This window comes from Aythya marila (genome assembly GCF_965140915.1).
Source record: "Aythya marila genome assembly, chromosome: 5".
Taxonomy (NCBI): Eukaryota; Metazoa; Chordata; class Aves; order Anseriformes; family Anatidae; genus Aythya; species Aythya marila.
Window position 1 is genome coordinate 36,112,783 of NC_139046.1, and position 16,537 is coordinate 36,129,319.

General features: G+C 39.6%; 1 protein-coding gene across 1 annotated transcript in view; it reads left to right on the forward strand.

The window, feature by feature from the left end:
* COX16 (cytochrome c oxidase assembly factor COX16) overlaps positions 1–15,850 on the forward strand; it is a 43,565-nt gene extending 27,715 nt beyond the window's left edge. Inside the window, exons 3-4 of the mRNA XM_082762391.1 lie at positions 2,072–2,134; positions 15,489–15,850. Coding sequence (XP_082618517.1) covers positions 2,072–2,134; positions 15,489–15,605 — 180 coding nt within the window. The 3' untranslated portion in view covers positions 15,606–15,850. The remainder of the gene's footprint in view (positions 1–2,071; positions 2,135–15,488) is intronic.
* The last annotated feature ends 687 nt before the right edge of the window (positions 15,851–16,537 follow it).

Here is a 16,537-nt window from a genome sequence, read left to right on the forward strand (position 1 = left end):
CTTCTCCCTGTGTTCAGGCAGAGGAGAACAAATACACAAGGAAGTATGAGGACAGAAGGACTTGGAGGAGAAGTGGCAATAACTTCACTGCTTGTTTCCCTTTACCTTATACAAATGTGGCCGTGCAAACGCCACACACTAAAAATTGCTAAAGTAAACCTTGATAAAGGGAATATTGAGGTGCCTTTGTAAGCTAAATTATAGCCGTGGTTAATTAAGTAAAAATGATGCTCCTACTGTGTTATCTTGGGTGCCTTCTTATTAAATGGAGAACATAGGAGGAAATAAAACTCCCTTGCTTTTTCACCTGCTGGAGCATCATTTATTTCCCCTTCCCCATGTGCGTGTTGTGAGAACACTAAGCATAACAGATAGTGTTTGCATTTAGTTCTGAATACACTGAGGTCCGTGATCACTCTTATCTTTGTGAAAGCAAGCTCCAAAGTGTGTCTGGCTGCCCGAAGAGGTCTCGTTTCTGCACGTGTGATGGATGGGTTCATTGATCTAAGGAGGCATGGCTGTTGTTGGAGGTCGTGGTCACAGAAAGAGGCAGGCAATCTGTCTTTAATGAAGGGCAGTCCTATGGAGTCCTTGAATACCAAGGCAGAGATGTGGCATCTCATTTTTTATTTGATACAGGGGGCCAATATCCTGTTTTACAGAAGTTGTTATTACAGAGGATGTGAGAGCTGCATCCTGTACAAACTTCGAATGTTTTAGATGTTACGTCTTGGTTCCCGAATATAATGGGTTTGTAGGTTGCAAATGCATGTGCTGCTGAGGCCAGATCTCTGGGTGGATAGAGAAATGACCCTCTGGCCATGGTGGTGCAAAGCTGGGCTGTCTGAGCAGGCTTGGGAACAGAGGTCTCACATGCTGCGTGCTGCCTAGCATCAGCAAGGGGGGCATTATGGCCCAGGGAAATTTCTCAGAGCAATACCCCTCGTTGTAGATGGTACGTATGTATTTTGAGTACCACAAAGGGTCGTGAGCTAAGTGACTTTCACATGCTTTTCTTGGGGCAGGATCTGAAGGTAGCCCAGGAGAGCTCTATAACTTGTGTTCTCTCCTTTTTCTTTTCTAGACTGCTTATAGACATTTGAAGTTGACAGTGGCAGGGACAACTGAGTACTTTTCAGATCAAGAAGCAGCAAATTACGAATAAGAACTTTTGTTCATTGAGCTGGTCATAGTTGGACTAGTGAACCATACATGTAGAACTAAATACATTACCAGTCCCCTTACACATCTGATTCATTTAGCACTGCTTGCATTTAAGGTCTAAAAATGAGAATGGTTTGTCATGGTAGATTTATTTGATATTTTAATTGATTAGCTTAAAGACTGTGTCTGAATACTGCATATTTGGCTGATTTCTGTTTGAGGAGAAGATGAAACACTTTCTCTGAGGATGGAGAATGCTAGTTTTTTCTCCTTTGCTTCTGCTCTAAGGCCTGTGTGAGACAGAATTATCAAGGGGAGGGATGACTATAGCTTCCTTCAGGCTCAATTATGTAAGATTCATCCTCTGTGGTTCACTCAAATTTCTGTTCTTAGGTTTGTTCTTTGACCACCTGAAAGGTGGCAGGAATCACAAGTGTTGATACAGAATCAAAGCTAGGAAAGAGCAGTGCATTCACCTGAAATTTGGAAGTGTGACTCGCGTACATACTTTGTAAAGCAGAGTGTATTGTGTGCCTACTCACTGAACATACCATTCAGGAGTAAAATATGTAATGTGATGGCAATTTTCTCTTTACTGGTCCTCTTTTGTTTGTTAAGGCTTTGACTGGTTTGAAATCGCCAAACCAAACACAGGTTTAAATGTTAAATGTAATGCAAGCACATGGCTAATTATAAATGTGTTTCCTTTTTGATTTGTTGATATGTCTCTTTTGAGCCCAGTTCTTGCACTGTGTTCATCATACTGGTGTCTGAACAGACAGAACGTATACTTTTTTAGAGTAGAGGAGGATTTACATATACCAATACTTTGTTTATCTGAGGTTAAGATTTCTTTAAGAAGCTCTTAAAAACAAATGTTTTTTTGCTATATTTGTTTGTTTTACAGGTTGATCCTGCTTTGAAAGAAAAATTAAAACAGAACAATGTGACACTGGAATCGGAATATGAGGTAAAATAAATCTATTGCTTGGGGCTCATAACCTTGGCTACCCTTGATTACTCTGGCCGCTGGTGGGGTGGATCTGTCCCTATCTAAAATTAGATTAGCCATCTGCCTTTGACTCACTGATGTCTAATAAAAACAAGGTTTTATGTAAAGAAAGGTTTTTGAACATGCAGTGCTTCTTTCTGAACACAGCTTTGCTTTGATGTCCAGGTGTCAAGTACAGTGGTACAAATAAATTCCACTATGGCTGTGGTTTACCTAGTCTATAAAAGTAGAGCTGATGTTGGACTTAGATGGAATATGTATATATAAACACTTCTACCACATAGATTTTGATGATCTGTAGCTTGAAGTACAGAGCAACGTACTTGATGTGCTGCCTGCTACTATTTCTTGCTTCTTAAAACTTCTCTGTATCTTTCAAACAATTGCCATTACTTTTTCGTAATTTCAGAAAACTTTATAGAGAAATATTTCCTTCTTTTTTCAACAACTTTCTTTAAAGATTACCAAGCTCTAAAACAGCTATTTTGGCCAGTTTAATATCCGGAGTTTCAGAAAACTACAGGCCAACGAAAAACCTTGTTATGAAAACTGGAAAAAAAACCTCCCTGTATCCAGAAATAAAGGATTAGAGATAGTTCTGATGATTTTTAATGTTTTTAAATTACATGGATCAAATATGCAGGTAACACATTATCTATCCCCGTGGTCTTTATGTTGATCACAGATTTTTCTTTGTCTTCCCATACTACATTCCTGTCACAGGCCTTTCAAGATTTTGATTGTGATTGCATCCATAGCTCTCATACCCAAGTATTTAAATGGTAGTATATGGTCTTGCTAATAAAACTTTTCTATTACGTTACTCTTTTGTGATTTGTCTCTGAAATAAAAATAAAATTTATCTCTTGCACTTTTATGCATGTAATTTCGCAGAACATCTACCTACCTGCCAGGTTTATGATAATGTTCTACCATTACTGCAAATAATTTTGGGCCATCCTCACTCTACAAAGAACTGTGTTGTATGGTGTTGGAAATACAAATATTTGATCTCTGAGTACATGTGGGAAGCTCAGTTGGAAACACAAAATGTACACATCCATTAAGTTCTGATCGCCCATGCCGTTACTCTGTATGTCACTTCCCATATAATGTACTATAAGGCTATTCTGATTTATTTATATGGAAGAACCACAAGCTGTAAAAAAAACCCACAGCCCTCTGTTTAACTCACTACCTAACCACAAAATCAACTGATCTGTATTCAGATATGGTTAGCTTTCTTTCCAGCAAGATAAGTAAATAGTTGAAGGATAATATTTAAATGACCATAAATGGATCTGCTTTATGGAGAAATCAATGGTAATAAAATACGAGTAGCATAACAACATATTACAACCCTACTTGGGTAATGAGGCTCCTTCCTGATGGACAGAAGTGACAGAAGCAATCTTACTTTTTCTTAATCTAAACCACAGAGAGTTGCCAGGCTGCAGCTCTTCCAAAGTAGTGCTTGGGTGTTATAGAGGGCAGTTCAACAAAACAAATGGGCTTGAATTTCCACACAACTAGAAGAGATTCAGATTATTGTTTTGACTCTAATCTCAACGTGTACTTTACTATGGGCACCAACTTGCAAGCACTAGGCATGCTCATTTCTTGCTTTAGTGAATCTGGTGGAATCAGGAGCAATTCAGCAGTCAGGCTTGTACTCCACAGGCCTTGTGTGAGTCTTTGACAAATTTAATCAATATTACCTCTCTATTCTGGTAGACAAAATCTAACCAATCACAGAGATACTGCTGACATTAGGAGAGCAGTTTTCTGTGGACCTCATCTGTACCAGTATAGCATTTTTTTTTCCCACCTCATCTTTATTCCTTTACTTGTCAAAAATGTAGCTCTTAAGAACATCTTACAGGTCTATATTTAGGTCACAGTGGAGGATTACACTAGTGGCTGTTACTAAATATAACATAGTAAGAGATCAAGGGCAGTTTAAAAAAAAGTTGCTGTTTTGATATGTGAAGCATTATTTACAATATTATTAGCATTATATCTGCAGCTGTTACTGAGGATACCATGCCAGCTGTTTGGAAGCACGATTGCGTGATGCATGCAGATGTCCATTGCCTGTGCCCCTCCAACTCAAGACTTTTAAAATTATCCTGTTGTCCTTACAGAAATGCTCATGTTGAATAAATACCAGATTCTTTTGGAATGTCATAATTTCTGCTAAAGCATACATCTTTATGATTTATTACAAAAGCCAAAAACATTTTTTATATTTCAAATCTTGAAGTCTGCACTTGGTCTTCATCATGATGGTGATGAACAAAGATGTAAAGATGTAATAGTAGATATCAATTTGCTATGAGGAAATTAACGTTATGACATTTTTAATTTCTGATTTACTAAATACTATTCTCTCAAACTGTACAAAATTTACCTTTTTCATAGAGGACTGTTTCCAGAAAGTATGCTTGTTTTGAGCAAGAGTGAATTTGCATGTATAATACATACTGCTTTTCTCATATCTCAAATCTGTTAATAATGCTATTTATCTTGTGTCTTAGGATGTGCCAAAGGAGCAAGCTGCCTTTGCGTGTGTTCTCTGTTGTTTATGTATTCCTCTCACACGCTTATGTGTCCTCATACGGCCAATTAGTCCTTGCTGCTCCCCTTTGCCTAATAAATCTTGGCTCTGTCCACTAGTGACACGGGTACTAATGGGAATGTAGTTCTGCTGCTGAGCTGTGCCTTGTAGAACACATGGTAAAAAATGTCAAGTGCTTGACCTGTGACCGAAGCCTAGAGTATTTCATCTGAAAGCACAAAAATATTGTTTGAAAGAGGGAGATAAAGGACTGATTCTTGTGGTGAGTAACAGGCTTCCTCGTGGATGTCTAACAATCACAATACATTTGTTTGCGTTGGTTTAAATGTGTTGTCAAATTAACATTCCTGATTCTAGCACTTAATTTCTGTACTTCTGTGAAAATAATGGTCTAGTACACTAAAAAATGTGGCCTCAATCAGTTACAGCAGACCCTAAGACAAAAAATTGTTTAGGGTTTTTCAAGCAAATAAAAACAATTTCAAAAGGAATGTATTAGTAATCTACAGAATTAACATTTTACAATGGAAAAATCAGTTAGGTTTGAATCAGATATGTTTTTAACCAATGGGAATTGAAGGCAGAGGGGTGAAAAAAATGTAAATTATAAATGTAAAATGATTTCTATGGAAATAGCAAATGAGAAGTTATAAAGTAGAGAAGATTGATAAAAGGACATCAGAGAGCTTTCTTTTAAGCTGACAAGTTGATGTACCTAGGCAATATTGAGTACTTTTTTCAGTGATCTGGAAGAAACTGTGAAATCATTACAAATGTACAAGTGACACAAAAGTATTGAAGTAGTTAAAAGTGCAGCCAGGCAGGTGCAGAGAGCTGTTAGTACTACTTGTTAAGCAGGGCGCATTAGGAGAGCAAAGTACCTGTTAAAATAGCCAGTTATATTTGTTAAAAAAAATTGGAAATGTTAAAAAATAAAAAAATGGAAAGATGCCAGAATGTTAAAAAAAATAAAAATGTATCTTTCAGTTTTTTTTCAAGAAAGCATGTTGATTACATTGTGTGTATATATATACCTTCATAAGAAAAAAGTAGTAGCTATTGATGAGTTCTTGAATGCAACAAAGATATTAAAAATAATAAAAAAAAAATAATTAAAAAAGATATTAAAACTAGAAGTGAAATCCGTCATTAACAGAGAGGAACATCATTTGAACATAACAGCAAGCAAAAATGGGTTCTCTGTCTTATGGAATATCAAATCTACAAAACTTTAAAATGTTTTCTTCAGGTGGTTGTGAGCTGTTGGTCTTGGCATTGGAGAAGTGAATGAATCTGCTGCTCTGTGCATAGCCAGGCTAGAGAACCCTTCTCTTGACTTAAAGTGTATGAATATGTAGCAGGTTTTGGTTCCTCATAATTTGATAGATCACAAAAGGTCAACATTAGCTCTGGACAAACATGTAAATGTTTGTCCTGAGAATTACAGCAGAATTTTTGTAATTTCAGTGTTAAAATGTTTATACGGGACAGTTCAAAAAGTAAAAGCAGCTGCATGGAGAGGTGGTTTGGGGACATAACCTGTGTGTTTACTCTCTTAAGAGTAAAACAAAATAGCATTTGAATAAGCTCTACTAAAAATGATTCAAAATGCTTAATGCTTGTTTGACTTGACTTGGGGGATTGCAGTCACAGCAGAATAGATGAAACATTTTTTTCATGAAGTGACAGTGTAGTGACATAGTAATTTATAGTAATCAGCAGATATAGTAGAGTATATGGACACAAGGATGGTTCTGGTAGGTATTTCCTGAATACCAGTGGCTGATATCTGCAAGCACCTTGTTGCTGCTGTTATCAGCACTGGAGGATTACTGATTTTGTTGTTTTGGAATTAACAGATCGGCCTGTAGGATTGATTCACTTCAGTGCCCATGAGCTAGATATGAGAATCTAACTGCCTTGAGCTGTTTGAGAGGGGTCAGAGATGCTGGGGAAAAAAAATCTGCCCAAAGTTGTGACACTGAATGAGGATGCGATACTGTTCTTTCTTCCTTTAATCACCCCGACCCTTCCCGTGCTCTCCTTTTTGTCAGCCTGTGGTTAAGAAAAGCTGGTTCCAGTCAGCCATGGGTTCTGACTGTCCTCCGGGTTGTGTCTGGGTCAAGCCCAGGGTGAAGTTGCTTGCACTTCACTTTACTCATATGTAAAATGGTCTTGAGAGTTTTTATTTCACCATAAGTCTTCATCACTTCTGTTTCTGTAGAGATGAACAAAATGGTGTTAGTTTGTCATCAGTGGGGACTGCCATGGGCAAGAGAAGGAAAGGATTTTAGTTAAAATAGTTTGTGCTACTTGTTTTATTCTGAGTGGGTATGCAATAGGATCTTGGGAAGAGTTGTTGTGGAAGTTTCCAGGAAGCAAGACACACAGCCTCCTGAGGGAAGTGCACAGGACATCACTTTTTACCAGTCTTATTTCTGGAATTCATCTCTATTAAACAGACTTGTAAATTCTTTTCTACTTGTGTTTCTAGCATCTCTTTTTGCACAGGATTTTCTGTAGCCGTGAGCTATTTCTTTCATGTGTGTTGTATCTGCACTTCCCTTATCCTAATAAGAAGACACTGATTTCTCATAGTTGTAAAAAGCAAAGTGAGGTAGCTAGGAGTGCAGGCAGGCAGCAAACACGACCAAGACATGCAGATGCCTGTAACAATCTCTGCTCCTCACCCTCTCTCCAAAATAGACATCTTTGCAGCTGTTGCACCCCTTGGATGGTTTTTTAATCCCAGAGGAACTGAGCAGCTCTTAGCATGTTAGAGCTACCCTGTGTGTTGTCTGTCTCTCTCTCTCACACACACATACAAAGGGTTTGACTATGGAAAGTGTCATCCACACAGCACGACTGAATTCTTTCAGTTATTGTCCTAGGGGATGCTGCTAGCTCCTACCAGGCAGTATTGGGAGCGTTTCCCTGTGCAGCTGACTACGTAGATGTAGATGTTAAGCACATCTGTCATGTTAATGGGCCCCTAGCGGTGAATTGTTACATCCTTGGTATAAAATATCCAAAATAACTTTCAATATGTTGTGTGGGAATTTAGCTGCACAGTTGAGGCTGTGTACATGCCTTGCACTGCCTGCCTCTGAAGACGATGCAGCAAAGCAAATAGTTTCCAAGGAAGCTCTTGTCTCAGTGATGAGGCAAAGCAGCTTTTTATAAGCCACTTAACATCTGTTTTGCCTTAGCCCTTGTTTTTGTCCATTCTGTAAACACTAGGTGAAATATTCTGTGACTGCCAGCGTACTTTCTGTGATGCCCACGTAGGGACACAAGCTATATTTTGAAACACTTCAGAAGATTGTTATACAATTCTCACATGTTCTTTACTTGCTTTCAAGTTGTTATCCATCTTTATTTAATGCTCAAACTGTACTGTACAAATGTACTCTGCAGTAGCAAGTTACTGTCAGAGAGTGGGATGCTGTCTTAAGTGACAGGTCTTCTCCAACCAAAGAGAGACCCCAGACTTTACCTTCTAAAATTTCCTCTTCGTTCTTGTAAAAATTTAGTTATGTGCCTTGATCCTTCTCAGTACAGCAGTCTTGGTGATTTAATTTTGAGGACCTGTTGGTTCAGATAGAATGAAGGTAGATTTATTTGCAAGTTACTTGTTTACTGTGCACTCAGCAGTATTGCTGAGAAGCAGCTTTACTGTCCTTGGCAATACGGTGGGGGACTAACACCTACCTATATTACTGTCCTCATCAAACAGACAGGGGATGTTAGTCACAGAGGGAACAAAAGGGAAGATTTTTTTTTTCAAAATAAATTTTCCCAATAACAAAAATCAAAAAGTCACCACTGATGTCACTGAAAAAACTTTCTATGGCTGAAAGGACTGAAGTTGCTCTGTTAACAGCTAGCCAAAACCACAGTTTCTGCAAAGAGAAAGGCATTCTGCTTCAGCATGTAAATTGACAAGCAAGTTTTGGAAGACAGATGAGTTGAAAATCAGCAGGAAAGTGTAGATGAGAAACAAAGTCCTAACCTACAATACCTCTGTGTGTTACCTGAGCTAACGGAGGCCAGGACAGAGGCGGCAGCGTGTGAGAGGCAGAATATTTAACTCAGCTTCTCAGAAAGATAGACTAGTTAATATGGTTTGCTGCTGATTTGAAGGAGTATGGTTACTTTGAAGTAGTCCTTGAGTGGCCTTGATTTAAGTTTAATTTGACTTTATTATTGTAAACCTGCTCTAGTTGTTTCTTTTCTTGTACCCACACACTTCTGTTAGGCGTTTCACAGTGGCAACTGATCATTTCTTGTTGTGGTAGTCTCTTAGCCCTTTCCTCTGATATTCATCACAGCTTTTTTTTTTTCTCTCACATTAGAAACCTGCAAAAGCTTATTTTTCAGATCTTGTCAGAGGGGAAAAAAAGCCATGTGTGACTCACAAGTCTGATATATTTTGATCCTTGTAAACCTCTATTTTTTGATTACTTGTTCAAAAGTATATTTTTTAAATTATTAGAAGGATGTATTGTGCCAAACTTTATACACACAGTGAAAACAAATGTCCTTGCTTAAAAACATTTAAGCAAGATATTTGAAATAAACCTTCTCTGTGTTGTCAGCCCAAAAAAAAACTTTACGCTTTTATGGGCTGCAGACAGGGAGCCATAGACATCATTTCTACAAACGTGCTGTAGAAATCCATATGCTCTTCCTCCTAGCCACAGAACTGGAGGTTTCAGGTGGTGTTTGTTGCTTCTTCTGTGCTGCTGCACTGCAAAAGGTCTCACATCCCCTTCAACCAAGCTCAGCTTTATATATCTGAAAAGGAACCCGCACACGTCCCAGATGTCCATCCCTGGCTGCTCCTCTACTAAAGGGATCTGCTGCAGAAATGAGGACAGACCTCCTCGGATAGCTCTTCTCTTCCTGAGGGACGTTAACCATAGCTTAGTAAAACTTCCAGGTACAGGAAGCTATGCTACATGTATTTTATCGCTTAAAATTAAAAGCGGAATTTGCTGAATTTTGGATGTTTGATCTTGAAGGTGTAATATTGCACTCGTGCTATTCTTTATAGGTTGAATGTTTCAGAATTTTGTTTTTGCTCAAGAGAAGAAGATAAACTAAAAGTAACAGACCAGTGCAATTTGAGTTTTCTTGACTTTACTCCTTGAGCTTGTGAATCCTTTGAATCCAGAAGTTCATCTTGGATGGTATGCAGGTGTAATGCATAAATGGTATTGGGTCATCCGCTGAGATTTAGTGCAGTTTTTAAGACTTTCTCCATTTTAAGAGGGGTGGAAAATGGAAATGGAAAACCCCAACTCCATGATAAAAATCTGTTTAATGCTATTTTCTCTTACTTTAAAAATTCAAGACTGTAACCATATGGTTCTAACCAAGTACCTTCACTGTTTGGTTTATTAAGTAATTTGTATCACTGTAGCACCTTCACACAAGGCTATGAGGGCACTCTATAAACATTAATTAAACTCTGTGACGCCTATGAATTGGAGGCAAGTACTGTTTTCATTCTTCAAATTGGGAAAATGATGCACAGAGAAATTGGTGGTGCAGTTCTGTGATACAAATCTTTGCAACATAGTGTCGTGGTTCCGCTCGAGTGGGCAGCCGAGCTCCACCACAGCCGCTCTCTCACTCCCCCTCCTCAAAGAGGAATGGGGAGAAAATATGTGAAAAGGGCTCAAGGATTGAGATAAGGACGAGAAAATCACGCAATAATTATTGTAACGGGCAAAACAGACTCGGCATAAGGAGATAGTAAGATTTATTGCCTACAACTAACAAGCGAGAGAAGTGAGAAAACAAAGGAAAAAAAAAACAAAAGCACCTTCCCCCCCCATCCACCCTTTTCCACCTCCTCCCCCCGAGCGGCGCAGGGGAACGGGGAATGGGGGTTATGGTCAGTCTACACTACTTCTTCTCTGCCGCTCCTTCTCGGTCACTCTCGTCCCCTGTGCTGTGGGGTCCCACCCACGGGATGCAGTCCTTGATGAACTGATCCGGCGTGGGCTTCCCACAGGCAGCAGCTCTTCCAGAACTGCTCCAGATATGGGTCCGTACCACGGGGTCCATCCCTCAGGAGCAAACTGCTCCAACCTGGCTCCCCTACGGGCAGCAGCTCCTGCCAGATCACCTGCTCCTGCGTGGGCTCCTCTCCACGGGCTACAGGTCCGGCCCGGAATCTGCTCCGGCAGGGGCCTTCCACAGGCGGCAGCCTCCGTCGGTGCAGGGCCACCTGCTCCACCGTGGTCTCCTCCACGGGCTGCAGCGTGGAACCCTGCTCCACCGTGGTACTCCATGGGCTGCAGGGGGACATCCTGCTTCACCATGGTCCTCACCACAGGCCGCAGGGGACTTCTGCTCCGGCGCCTGGAGCACCTCTCCCCCTCCTTCTACACTGACCTTGGTGCAAGGCTGTTCTCCCACTCCCTTGACTCTCCCGGCTGCTGTGTGGCGCAGCGTTTTTTCCCTGTCTTAAATATGCTCTCACAGAGGCGCAAAACAACATCGCTTATTGGCTCAGATCTGGAAAACAATGGGGCCCTTCCCAAACATGGGGCAGCTTCTAGATCTTTCTCACAGAAACCACCCCTATGGCTCCCTGCTACCAAAACCTTGCCACGTAAACCCACTACACATAGCCAGCAAAAGATGTTTGTTTGTTGTCTGTCCAGTGATTCCTCCAGCTATGCTAGTTCAAGTATTTGCAGTCTTATGCTTAAATGGAGTTAATTCATAAACAGTATGTATTTGTTTTCCCAATCTAGTTCACTTTCTCTGATTTGGAGCATGGCCCCACACAGTGCAGAAATGGTCTAAGGGGAAAGTAATCTAAGGAAAAAGAGTCTCTTAATTGAGTTTACTATAAATTAATTAGTTGTGCCATAGGTGAGTGGCATTGGCATCCCACTGAAGGCAGCAACAAGGACTCTGTTCGTTTCACTGAGTTTCTTTGCCGGTCTTTAGCAAAGCCAAAAAGAGAATCAAACCTGTGGATGCTTAGATGCAACAAAAAAACACTACGTTTCTTCCCTTAAAGAAAAAACAAAAAACAAACAAAAACTAATTTATTCTGGCCACGGCATTCTATTTCCTAACTTGCTTATGTATTAATAACATAAAAACTAAGCATTCTCTAGTTGGAAAAAAATGTTTATTTTTTAACCTGAGGAGCACTAATCACAGATAAATATACAATTATGTCACATCCTAAGGAAAGTGAGTGACATTAAGTTTTTATTATGAAAATGATATGTCAGAGAGGTGGCTCTGGGAAAGAGCTGTAAGGAGATAATAGTAACGAGGCCAGATCATAAATGATGATAAAGTTGTGATTTGCAGTCCCTCACAAGATAGCAAATACATTGTTAGCCTTCATTCTGCACCTCTCCATCTGTGTGTCAGAACAATTTCTCGATCTATCTTTTATGGTCTTCAGGCTGTTTTGACACTCCAGCAAGAACAGCCAGGTTTAATGCACTTCTTTCATTGCCTCTCTCAGCCATGAGGATGTTCCTCCCTGGCTCAGCTTTTATCTGCAAATGGGGTTGCTTACTACAATAATGGGAAATAATTGTCTCTTTGAATTGGAGTCATTTCTGTCTGTGGTGCTCATTGCACAATTTATTGCATCAAGCCAGGCAGTAAACAGGATTTTCTTATTCTGCCTTTCATATGCAGGAAACAGAGGAAAGCCAAACAGTTTTTGCAGGTGGCAACCTTGAATTAACTCCACCTAAGCACCAATAGCTCAAAGTGAATTTCTGCAGATTTCAGCTTGTTTCTTGTGGCATAACTGTCCTGCAAAAGTGGAAGTCAAACTCTTTAAAAAAAATGTATTTTATTGTAAGGCAGACAGAGGATGATGGCTTTTACTTACTAAACCAGCAAGGCGTTTGAACCAGCAGTTCAGCAATGAACTTCCTCTTTCTCTCCTTGTTGGTGCATTTGTGCCAGGTGAGCTGTTTAACAAAAGTCTTAAAAGTCAAGTGTGTGGCAAGCAGTTGAACATTCTTTTTTTTCCCTTTGCCTGTCTGCATAGCTGCATTTTTTCCTTGAATTTACAGCTTCTGTCAGTCCTGTACTTTTAAGAGGCAGTTTAGCTGATTTAGGAAGTGAATCAGTAGATTTAATGGACTACACTGATCTTACTTTAAACAGCTAATTTTCAGTATCCCTTGGGCTATTTGAGACAAGTAGGGAGAACTGTGCTGGTCTGATCTGATTACATATCATTGTAGTCTCCAATGATTGACTATTTAGTACATTTGAACTGGGAGGAAAAGGTTTTCACTTTTAAGATTGCCAGTTCATATGGATTTCAATTTAGTAGAAGCTGAAGTAGTTTTACCATATTTATGTGATGTCTCTGTGAAAGTAGGTGGGCAGAGTCCAGATGGTTAAAATAAAATAATTAAAACAACAACAACAACAGAATGTCCAGTCAGGTTGACTTCATTTGGAAAAAAACCACTAACTTCTTGCCTGAATTCTCACTATACAGCATAGTTCAGTCAATCTAAAGGAGCTTTGTAACTTTGCAGCATGTGCTGCACCTAATTGGTAGAGAGAAAGAAGATACCTTCGTTATATAAATCTGAGAATAAAAAGGAAAAAATAGTTTCTCTCTGTATTCTTTAGACTCTTTAATTCTTTATATTTTAATTGACAAAAATTAGCTCTGTAAATAGATTCATCTGTTCATAGTTTGAGGCAATTCCATTTACCGTGCATAACCGTGGTTGTTTTATTCTGTCATTATATCACAGTGTGTTTTCCAGGTACCTTCATTCTTTCAGTTGGAAGCTGCCAAAATGCTTTCTTGTCTTTGTTTAGATTGTGCAGTTTTGATTGTGCAGTTTCTGTTTTGAACAAACCTCATCTCTGCCTCCTCTACGCCTTTGTGAAGTTTCAGGGGCAGATTAATACAAACTTTTCATAAAGACCTCCAGTATACGTATCTGTTCTGATAGACTTCTTTATGTAGTCTATCTTTGGGTACTACAAGTTTTGTTGTATATATTTTAAATGTTGTTTCTTGTTCAGATTTTGTGAGCTGAACACCTCTGGGAATAGTTTAGATCTTCACAGCTGCGTGGTACCTTTGTGTTTAATAAAACCAGCATGCTTTCCTTCTGTTAAAGCACAAGGTTATTTTCAGTGTGGATTCTTTAAAGCTTCCATTTGAATCAGGTGTTAAATTCTGAATTTGCACAGTGGATATTTGCTGATGCAGGGGATGATGTGTACCTTCCCTAAACACCCTCCTTCTCCCTCCTCCTCTATCAGCTCAGATCCTTTCTAGTTGAAATCAAATACCGGCTAATCATAAAATGTATAAAATAATGAAGGCAATTCTTCAGAAAGATCTGTGCCAACTCTGCTGTATGAAAAGTTCAGTTGTTCCTACCTTGTGAAAGTCTCCTGTGTTTGTGCATGTGTTCTCATATATCTTCTGTAGAATGTTGCCTAATTTCTTTTGATATCTGACTAACCTCATTGCAATTTCCACAAGTTGTAGAAGTGACAGAAAACTTTTACATAACATGAACTAATAGTAGCAGGTCTGTTATAGCTGTTGAATTATTCTGTGACTATTATTCAAGTCCCTCAGTATTTGCCATTTGTTTGGATGACTGACAGTAGGCAAATTAGACCACAAGTTCAGGCCAGGGTTAAGTGTTTTCTGGTGTGTTCTTACAGCACTTGCTGAGATTAAACCCTAATGACAAATCGGAGGTTCAAAGTCCACTGCAGTACATCTCATTACTGGTATGCAATATTGCCCTATTCACTAGCATGCGGAATAGCCCTAGTTCCAGCAGAGGTGCACAACCCCTGCTTGGCCTCCTGTCTGATGCAGCATCCTATGCTGCAGGCTGGCGTGCAAGAGTTGAGGTCTGTGCCTGCCAGGAAGAGGTTTTTGCATCTCTGCTAGAAGGACTGTGGAGGAGAAGTATAAATTTGTCTTCCTCAACAGCAGCACGTGGTAGGTAAAGTCGGGAGTGTTCCTGTTCCTTGGTTTTGCGCACTTCTAAGACTAGATATAGACTCCAGTCACTGCCCCTTCTAACTGGGGATGGTAAAGAGGATTTAATTTAAAATCTAGCTAGTTTTTAAGTATCTGACAGCTTGGCCACTTAGCATATCCCATGTATACCTATCTCTGACAGTTAGTTGCCTTATGAAACTAGATAGTAGAAAGCATTACATAGTTTTCTCAATGTAAAACCACATGGGTTGGAAGGGTTTGCACTGTTACTGGCTCTTAGTGCTAGATGATTCCTCTTTTCCAGTATGCTTTGTATCTGTGCTGACAGAAACTTCAGATCACTAATAATAATCTTCTGTTTGAGCTATACCAATGCTTTTCACTCCTACCTCAGTAGTAGGCAGACTTGCAGATGAAGAACTGATCTGGAAGACAAGGTGAGAGTCAAAAGAAAGAATGAATACAAAATACCTCCTTCAGTCATGTTCAGATGCTGTACTTATTCCTGTTCTACATGTTCCATATCTGTTGATAAGCAGTAATGCCTACCTTAGTTATTTATGCAGTTGTGTGGATACTGCATGATTTTTTCCTTGTTGAAGAACTGTTGGAGGGTGGATGAAATTCTTCAGCCCAACGGTGATGCTGTTTCTTGTGCAAAAAGAACACAGTGTAGAATAATACATATTTTAAGTCATGGGGCTGTCAAGGTGACACTTATTTTTTATGTTTATCTGCAGAAATTGGAAAAATCTGACTTGGATAACTGGGAGAACATCAGAGGACCCCAGCTGTGGGAAGATTCCAGGGCTGTTCAGCAGCAGCGGCGGGAGGCTGCCCGTCTCAAGACAGAGTGATCAAGCAAGCCTACTTTGCTGCCCGCAGAAAAAAGTCTCAGGCTGGACTATCTTATTTTTTATTCCACTGTCAGAAGCAGACATGGGAGGACAGCGTTGCTCTGAGCAATTCATGCCAGTGTGTATAACTGTGAGAGGAACCCAAAAGGCACCATGTTGTACAAAGCTCTTTGTTTGCATCCATTTGCACAGTTCCACAGGCTGTATGTGAGAGTTCTCAATAAAACAAACAAACAAACAAACAACAGCTGATTATTTTACTGAGTATATCAGATTTTTCCTTTTCCATTTCAACAATTATTGTTTAAAGCTGAGGTGCTTCAGCAAGAGATATCATTTCAAGAGTCATTTTTCAGTACTACAACAAGAACAGCAGCCTTGTCATCTAGATGTGTGTGACCAGACAAATGTCGCTTCAGAGAGCCTCTGCATGACTTCAAGCTCTTAAGCTTGGAAGGGACTCCACAGGCATATCAACTGTTCAGGAACAGTGAGCCCATTTTTGGCTAAATAATATTCTTGTGTTTCATTTCCAGGAGCTTGTCTGTGCAGAGGCATGTGCAGTGTCAGCTGGAAATTGGTTAAATAATATTTTTTTTTAGCTATGGGCAGATTTTTGTGATTGGTGTATTGATGCTTTTGTGCAGGCAGGACATTTGCATTGGAGCTTCTCAGCCTCACTTGTAGAACTCCTTTTTGGGGGAATGGAGCAGCAGAGCACAGATGAACAGATTCTGGTTTCAGAGCATTCAGTGACACCTATGTGTAAATCCCTTGGGAAGTCATAGAGATATGGTCTTATTTGTCTCTGCAATAAATATGTCACATGCAATCTAAATGCTATAAGGAAATGATTAAAAAGCTAGAATACAGTGGCATTAAGCTCTGTTAGAACTGGAAAAGAAGGAAATTAATTTCATTGGTTTGTTATT